At 37.8% G+C, this 9,765-nt stretch overlaps 1 protein-coding gene across 1 annotated transcript; it reads right to left on the bottom strand.

The window, feature by feature from the left end:
* Positions 1-6,527: 6,527 nt before the first annotated feature.
* Positions 6,528-8,154, bottom strand: LOC134652089 (prolactin-releasing peptide receptor-like). Its single transcript, XM_063507253.1, has one exon. It carries the CDS (start codon positions 7,847-7,849, stop codon positions 6,539-6,541), a length of 1,311 nt encoding a protein of 436 aa, XP_063363323.1. The 5' UTR covers positions 7,850-8,154; the 3' UTR covers positions 6,528-6,538.
* Positions 8,155-9,765: the final 1,611 nt, after the last annotated feature.

Here is a 9,765-nt window from a genome sequence, read left to right as displayed (position 1 = left end):
TTAAATACATATGAAGCTTTGTAAAGCTTCATATCTGAGGTAATAAAGCTAAACAAACTCCACGGATAGAATTCGAGGTGCTTGCGGTAGATTTGTACATTTAGTTAAGACAGTGATGAAAATGTACCTTTTTAACTTACATATTCTTAGGATATTTTTATTAAAATATATTTACATCGGGCCACCCACGCAGTAAAACTCGAACGTTTTATTAGTAGTAAGAAATTGACACCACCTACAGTAACATGGTAGTAGTATTAATGTAAGAATGAATTATTTTTGAAGTGAAAACTTCTTTAGCGGCGCTGTGTACTTTTTGAGGTGGGGAAAAAATGTTAAACTCGCGACAGATCACGTGACCGTAAGACGGACACGTGACCTGATCGAAAAACTTACAATGTCATTGAGTTTTTCTTTATTGATTTAAATGCCATCTAGTGAGTTTCGCTCTAACTGGTATTAATATAACTCGAGTACTAACAGTGATGTGCTTAGGGGTTTCAAGTAATTAACGCTAACGCTAGATGGCGTTAACCTCAATTATACATAGTGCTGCAGACATTTTGCAATAGTGATTGAGTTTTCACTTCTGCCAGCATTCCCGGAGTGCAACCCGTTGTTTTTTTATTTCCATTAAGAATCTCTCTCTTCCTATAGCTATTCATCCTACATGGTGGTGGGGTCAGCTTTCCTGCTTAACCTTCTCCACTTCGCCCTGTCCACGACATCCATACAGATACAGATACAGATACAGATTTTTATTGGTAAAAATAAAAAATACATTTTACACGTCAAAATAAAATACAAATTATACAAGTAATAAAATAATTATAGTTCAATTGTAGTTCATATTTCCATTAAGAATATTAACAAGTTATAAATTGACTCGTTTATAGGGAGGAGGATTTATTTACGGTTACCTATTATAAACAGATTTTAATAAACCATTTATTTTATTTATAAAACTAAGGTTTTGCTAGCATTTTTATTATTATTATTTCCTTTATTCATTTAATTTCTCAGATTAGGTTATTCATAATATGGATATAAAAATAAAATACAAAAACACTTACAAAAACAATACAAAATACTTATAAACATATTATAAAAAACCTAACCTAGGGTGCCGCCAGCAGCGGGGCAAGGCCCAAGCTGCCGGTGGTCAGGGCCGCAGAGAGAGGAACCGGCGGACTATCCGCGCCGTGTCCAAGATCACCGCCTTCTGCATCTGGCCCTTGATCCAACCACCTAGCGAGAGTCTCTCAAGATGTTGGCCGAGACTCTTCGCTATTAGACCGTTCGCTGAAACAACTATCGGGACAATGATCGTCGAATCAACATCCCACATGGCGGTTATCTCGTGAGCCAAGTCTAGGTACTTACTGGACTTGTCCTTCTCGGCTTTCACGAGATTCTCATCATGGGGGATGGTGATGTCAACGAGCACGGCCCGGCGTTGCGATCGATCTATTATCACAATGTCAGGCTTATTGGCTACAATAGTCCTGTCAGTAATGATAGATCGATCCCAATAGAGCGTGGCACGACCATTCTCGAGAACTGGCGCAGGTGAATACTTGTAGTACGGTACTTCGCGGTCCACAAGGCCGTATAGAAGAGCAAGCTGCTGGTGAATAATCCTGGCTACGAGATTATGTCTGTGCAAGTACTCGCCGTTAGCAAGATGAGAGCAACCGGAAATAATATGCCTGAGTGACTCTCCGGGACGGCGGCATGCCCGACAAATGTCGACCGTACCGTCCTTCAGGATATATTTCCGATAGTTGTTCGTCATCATTACTTCGTCCGCAATTGCACAGGCAAAACCCTCGGTTTCTCCGAAGAGGTCCCCGAATCGTAACCAGTTCACCGACGCGAGCAGGTCCACATCGGGTCCCGTGAGGGCCTTGTAGAACCGCCCGTGTAGCACCTTACTCTCCCATGCCGCCTTGCGATCCGCAGTACTTAGTACCACAGGTTTGCGCCAGTTCTCGTTTGCCAAGGAGAGCGGCGTGAGGTTCCTGTCTACTGCCACCACATCACGATGCATCCCACACTGGTTGTTATTATTATTATTATTTAAACTTTATTGCACAGTAAAAATATACAGTGACAAAAGGCGGACTTAATGCTACACGGCATTCTCTACCAGTCAACCTTTAGGCCAAACAGAGAAACATAGTTGGTGCGGGGTATGTAAAGAACACTAAAACTTGATGCTTAAAATTAATAGGCACAAATATAAATGTAATGTGAAGATATAATAAATATATATACAACAATAATATATACGTATATGTATACAATAATTATATATATATATATATATACAGGGTGTTTGGCACATGTACTGACACAATTTTTTGGAGGGTTTGTGGTGTCATTTCCTTCCCTTTCTTCCTTGGAACCTTGGTCCTAGGAGCCACGGATCTGGAATACGATTTTTTTATTTTTTTCATAAATCAGCTAATATCTGATTTTCGAAGCCCCATAACTTTGTTTGTTAGTCTTACATTAGGCCTGTCTGCTTTCAAATACTAGTTTTTTGTTACAAATGTCAGCATAAAACGAACTATGGGCTTTTTTTTATTACAAATAAACTGAATTTAAATTTAAACTAATTTTAATTTAGCTGATACTGGTAGCTTCGTCGTGTACCTAATTGTGTTTCGTTAAAAATTTAGTTTGAAATCTGAGGGTAGTCAAATTTTAGGTGGCGTCACGGAAGTGCATGTGGTTGTGCTGCGTCGGTCAATTGTTAACTACGTACGTTGTGTTTGCTACGTTGCTATTATTGACTTTTGTTACCGTTGTTTTAACTTTGCTATTGTCATGCCTAACTACACTAACGAAGAGTACTATGAAAAAAAATAAAAAAATCGTATCTCTAGATCCGTGGCTCCTAGGACCAAGGTTCCAAGGAAGAAAGGGAAGGAAATGACACCACAAACCCCCCAAAAAAATTTGTCGGTACATGTGCCAAACACCCTGTATAAACCTGCTACTAAATTTACTATGAAGATACTTAATCTTTAGACTTTTCAAAAAGATACTTGCGCAGCTTGCGCTTGAACGTCAACTTAGTCTCGGCTTGTCGTAAGCTGAGAGGCAAATCATTCCAGAGACGGATGGCTTGCACGGTGAATGAATTGGACATAGCACTAGAACGATGATGCGGAACAGCTAAAACAATATTTGATAATTTATTTTCAAACGTGGATTAAGTCTCTAGCCTTAAAATACTCGTCAGCATAAGATTATAATATAATTAAGCAATTCTACTTAAGTTGTAATATCTAATGTAGCTTTTGATCCTTGACACAATTACATAGGTACTTAATTTTAATTAAGTCAGGGGCTTAATTTTCTGTTAGGAACGCCTGTTTGCTTAAAAGTACGCTCTTTGGTTTTTACGCGATAACATTATAAAATATGTATTAAGTAAGTATGATCGTATAAAGTTACGGAAAAGCTTAAGAAATATTTAATTTTTAGCAACATCACTATTTTAAACTCATGATACGTTGGAATTAGTTTTGCTCGTCTGATTTATTACGATATTGTTAATAAGTAAACATAAATTTTATTAAAAAACACCACGCTGCGCTCTAAAACCCACATTGCTGACGTAGGCGAGAAAACCGCTAGGCTCTGACTGGACAAGTCACGTCTACCGCATGCATCCGGAGAGGGACGTGGACGGGGCAGACCCAAACGGAGATGGCGGGACGACCTGGACAACTTCCTGAACAACTGGCCGGAGGAAACACCAAATCGGGAGTCGTGGAAATCAAGGGGAGAGGCCTTTGGCCAGCAGTGGGACACTCATATAGGCTAATAAAAAAAAAATTATAAACTTGAAGTACCATCGCGCACACTGTTAACGGACAGTTCGTAAACCTTATTACAAAAGGCATAAGGTCCACCGATGGACAGTTAAGAGTGTTCCTGTTTATACTCAATTCGAGCTTTTAGTTATTTGGCCAAATTGTAACGGAATAAAAAAAACTTAAAATAAAACTTAAAATCTAGACCCTTTTTCTAGAATTTTGATCATACTTTTGACTTGAATACCGCTAAAATGCTGATATCACCGCTTCAAGCCGTTAAACTCTTTTACGTTTTCTGACTTCATGTTTTAAAATATCGTGATAAGACGTTGTTTCCTCTTTAAGAACATTTTTGTTCCAGCTCTTGTGCGATAAGTCCGCTTTAATAAATAAAACCGGTGTATCTTCCTCGTAAATAGCATTATTGCGCTCGTAACACATTTTATTGCTATCTGTACGTAGATTTCGTCCAATAGATTCTACGACCGGTTTTTCGGGAGCAAAAACGTACCAGTGCTAGTGATTAATTAAATATCGACTCAAATAAGAACTATTACATATATTCTGTGCTCAAGTGTCATGGATGTAGCAAGCAATTTCCAAATGACTCATCCTTGAAGTAAACGTTATGAAAGCCTTTTGCAAACCTCTTTGGGTTATTCGCGTTGCAACTGAAATTATCTGACATTGACTCATGGACACCGCAGTCCGCAATGCACGAAATGCTGTTGAATACGTTGAATGCTGCGGACATACATTTTTATTTTGGTACTCAATTTTTTTGTCAATATTTGTACGTGCTCAGAACCGCCTAAGTCTGATGACTGTGTGTTTACTTAAATGCACTATGTAGTGGATGGCAATCTGAGTATCCACAAGATTTGTGCTTGAAGCGGATTGCGAAAAAGTGGAAATTGGCTGGAAATGGTTGTTACGTGGTTCAGGATTATTGTAAATGTCCTTTTTATGATCAAAAAGTCTCGCGAGGATAATTTTTGTGACAAATAGAGGACCGGGTGTTTTGTTAACCATATGGTGGATACAATTTACAGATTTTATTTCCTGTCTCCTACCTAACCATATTTGCGTACCCGTGTTTGCGTAGGTAGCCGATAAGGACACGTATGGTGCTGATTTGAAATGGTAGAAAACAATAAAATTAGCAGCAGAACAGAAGTAAGACCAATGTAGACATGGCCGTTTAGGCTGTTTTCTACACACTAGCCTGCCACTCAGTGTGTAAGTGATAGTCCCGTTGAACGCACGTCGACGAGAATGGCTCCTGTGTTATCAAAGCAGTCGGTAGTCGCCAATAAACTGACTGGAATTGCCCCAATCGTACTACACATGTAACAACCTAGCAGGGCGGTAGATAGCTAGGGAGCTAGGAAGGTCTTGCGTCCCTGCCGCCCTGCTGCAGGCCCAATCTAAAAATTGCCTCTGCTTCTCTACACACATCACAATTAAGGAGGCAATTAAGCGTCCAATTCCAATATTGCCCCTGCGGCAGGTGTGTGAGTGGCCCGCTTTACAAGCTCTTTCGTCACTTTCAATGCTTGCGTTTGTACACGTACAGGTAGGTACACATATTAGAGCGTAGTCAGAATTCGACTTACAGAAAGAAGGTCGGTAAAACAGGTGTAGCTCTTCCTTTCTGGCTGTGTCTGCGCCTCCTGCGCAACTTACGTAAGTATACAATTCTAGAGTTGAGTTCGTGCCCTGCTATGATGGACTTCTGCTTTAAATTTATTATGCGGGGTAATATTTAACCATAAAGTAAAATTTGCGGTTTCTCGATTGCTCAGAAAAAAATAAACACGCGAGACTTTTGAAATACAAATAGTGAGCACTGACTTTTTCCGTTTCTCGTTTAATTTTTTAACCCCAGAAGTAAAACAACAAGTGTACGTGTTACGGATTTGTAAATGGCAAAAAAAATTGAGCATTTCTGATTTAACTTTGCATTGGTGATTTTTCCATACTTAGATTTTTTCGTACCTTTTTTAATTGTTAGAGTTTAAAACTCAATTTTAATTTATGCTTGTGCATGACGTGAACATTTACAAGTTTTGTTTCTACTTGGCCGGTAAAGGGAAAAAATTAGTTAAAAAGCTTTTGAAAGAGCATTGAGTTTTTTTTTTATTTCAGGGTAAAGTTGTAATAGTTTAGGCTGTGCGCAGTCTTAGCCTCACGGCAGTTTAGTATTTAAAGTTGTTTTAATGTTACATATGCAAATAGGTTATGTTTAACTTTTATTTATTTATTTGATAAATCTTACAACTATCTTTACAGTTTCCCAATGCGATGGAATAGGTAGACTATTATTAAGAAATTACCTCGGGGATACCGAGGTGAGTTAAAACCTCGTTAAAACAGAGGAAAGTTGAGACAACGTCAATTTTGCGGTAGGTATTTATAATCTTCTTGAGACAAGGGGGCACATTGAGGGATAATATGTCTCAAAATTACCATAATTGTTTGAACCTACCTCTGTTTTAACTCACTTCGGTCTCCCCAACTCCATCATCATCATCATCATCATCCTGTCCTAGCCGATTTCGGCCTCGGCGACTGGATATTCACTGGCTATTGAGAGCGACGATCGTGAGCTCTCAGGTGGCTGACGTAGCCTATTTTTGCGCCCCAACCCCAACCCACCCACCCAACTAACTAAGGTTGTAAGAAATACACAAGACTCACCATTGAACCTACAACGCGGACACGATGGGCTCCTTATCCGACGTAGTTACGGTTTTATCTACAAACATGTACATATTAACACAGTCTTCACTCGGACTCGGATTTTCCACCGGTTTCTCATCTGGGCTTATATTTTCATCGTCCTCATACACTTTCATCTTATCTTCAAACTCCATTTTATATCTAACTGAAGGCATTTTATTTACTGTTGACAGCAAAGATTCTTGTATCGTGTTCTCATTACCGTTGCAAGTCTTATCCGATCGAAACATATCCGTTCTCTCAGATGCGTTGCACTTTCTTTTAGGCTTCTTAACTAATACTCCCAAACAGGGAAGAATTTGCTTAAACTCTTTCCGGAAGTTATCATTCAACCATGCGTAAAGAAAAGGGTTATAGCACGTGGAAGACATTGCTATGAAATGTGCAAAGAAGAATAATACCATGTAGTATCTCCAATGCTCTGTCAATGAGTAGAAATCACTGCTTATATTAGTTAGATTCAACGGCAGCCAAGACAGACCGAAGATAGCTACCATTGCTATTAACATTCTATTAGTTCTTCTTTTTCTTTCTCTCTCTGCATCTTCCTTCTTACTATTCTTACTCCCTGGTCTTGATTTTAATCTATCATTTAATTTAACACTAACGCATGTATAACAAAACGCCATGATGGTAAAAGGTAACACAAATTGCATTATAGTCGTTATGGCGCCAAATGCTTTCCGAATTTGATCTGAAGGCCATTTCTCTACGCAATAAGCATTATCTTTCTCGCTTTCTTCGGCATCTGGATTATATTCTAAACCCATATAGTAGCCATATGGGAATGTTACTGTTAAAGCGAAAACCCATATCCCAATGATCAATGCAATACAGGTGTTAATCTTCATTCGCGGTTTAAACGGGTATATTATCACGAAGAATCTATCTATGGCTATGGAAGTTAAAGTTAGAGTGGAAATATAAACGCTACAGCCTTGCGCGTAAGGCATGATATGGCATAGCAGACCACCAAACACCCATCTGCCTAGGAAGGTGTAGAGGGGAGTAAATGGTACAGCAAATACGCATAGTAATATATCTGACAAAGCTAGGTTCGTGATGAATAGATTAGTGACCGTTTGCATGGCTCGGTTTCTAATGACAGCATAGCACACGAGAGCATTTCCGAAGATTCCTATGATGAAGATAAGAGTGTACGCCGTGCAGAAAACTGCCTGGATAGCTTTATCTTCGATAGGGTCTGGTGGACGTGAAGCGTTTGCGCTTTCCGTGAAATTGTCATTGTAAGACGGTTCAGTACTCCATTCGGTCATTATGAAATCTTTTTAACTGGGCATCACAAACCTTTTAGGTTTGTCGCTATCATTTCTAGTTTTGCTGTATTTTAGTACAGTTCGTTTCATAGTGTTTATATTTGGTTTATCAACTTCTTCGTTCTGGTTTGAAGTGCTTCATGTTGCCTTGTATCTATGACGCCATTTTGTCTAAGCGCCCATAATCTGAAACAAAACAGTAGTAACTATTAAAAGGATGTTTTTATCACTCAGTTTGCATAATAATCTAGGCTTAGTGATATCAAGGGTAATATGAGATAAATATTTGATTTGCCTTTATTTTCAAGTGTGCTTTTAAAGTAGGTACCAAAATAAAATCGAGAGTGTTTTGATACCGTGCACTCACTGGATATATTTAAAGCGGTAGGTATATTTTGCGTTTGTCAGTTTTCTATAGGATGACAGCTGGCGCCGGCATATTTAATTTTGATCAGTATAATTAAGCCACTATCTACCTATAACTAACCGCTTAACAGCAGTCAGTAGCCAACCTTAATAATTTCCCAGGAACTGTCTCAGCTACGCGATATACCTGTCATGACACTCATGACAACCTGTATATGAAATGCGCCGTGATTTATTAATATTTGATTATCCTGTTACTCGGGGCAACTACCTTAGTTCAGTTAAGGCGAATTATTCTGATGAATATCCATACCTAAATAAAATTCATAGCTGTAACACGAACTAGTAAAAAAATAAAAAAAAAGGCCTGGTCTCTAATAATAAGAATTTTAATAATATATAACGGAGCTGTTTTGGGGTACATACTTTTGTTAAAGGTGTCTTAGCTAAAATGTATATTATCCTTCGGTGAAACAACAGTCTTTGTCATATTTAAATTGACTCATTTAATTTTAGAAATGTTTACTTGTTTCATTTTATTTAAAAAAATGCTCACCCGGAGCGGGCAACTTGCCACATGAGCATGTACATTATACAAATATTCTTATTAAAAGAAAACTACCTATCGCCGGCTGAGAATACGTTTGTGCCATATTCATTTTTGAGCAAAATCGTTTTTTAATGATTTCTAAAATAACAAAAAATATGCTATAAGTAATTGACACTAATCGCGGTTTTTGGAAAAACATATTTTTCAAAAATTTTGTGCCATATCCGCATTTTACTATAGTACCTATACTCGTAATTCGCTCTGTTAACAGAAAATTATCACAAAAGTGTGACATATCCAAAACTTTTGTGTCATATCATATACATTGTACGTTAAAACGGATATGGCAATAATAAAAGTGCTGTTATTTCATGATTACCACTATATTCACAATATTTGTATAGTACTATAAATAGTAAACATATGTTTTAATAACAAAACTTCAAACAAACAAACAAAACAAAACAAATTTAATAGTAAACATATGTGCCTAAATGAAAATAAGTTCAATATTTCCTAAACGTAAAAGAATTCGAGAATTATTTTGTTTTGCTTCTTTTCGCTCTCCTGTAAACCAATGTAAGTGGCGTATGGCACAAACGTATTCTCACCCAGCGCTATATAAAAGATCTGCGAATATCGAACATTGAAATTTAGTTACCCCTCTTTTTTGTGAGTAAAAGAGATACAGATATCGAAGTATTGGCTTTCGAAATTCGCGTAATACGCTGCGGAACAATTACACAAATTAATTGCGTTATTCATAAACATCTGGCAAATCTCAAATCTGACAAACCTTTAACAAACCGTAATTTTGAAATTTCTGATCATTAGAAAGATACATTTTAATAAGGGTTTTTAAAAGGTTCGTACTGAGAATATGGGCAGACTACAAGCGATTATTATTTATTTTTAGGTGTTCAATAATGGTCAAGGTCGTTTAGGTTACCAGTCCCCTTAATGTAGGCGAATTAATTTAGATGGCAACTGACGTAATTTA

This window comes from Cydia amplana, chromosome 11, assembly GCF_948474715.1.
Source record: "Cydia amplana chromosome 11, ilCydAmpl1.1, whole genome shotgun sequence".
Lineage (NCBI taxonomy): Eukaryota > Metazoa > Arthropoda > Insecta > Lepidoptera > Tortricidae > Cydia > Cydia amplana.
The sequence above is the reverse complement of the archived record's forward strand: the minus strand, read 5'-3'. Positions and strand labels throughout refer to the sequence as shown.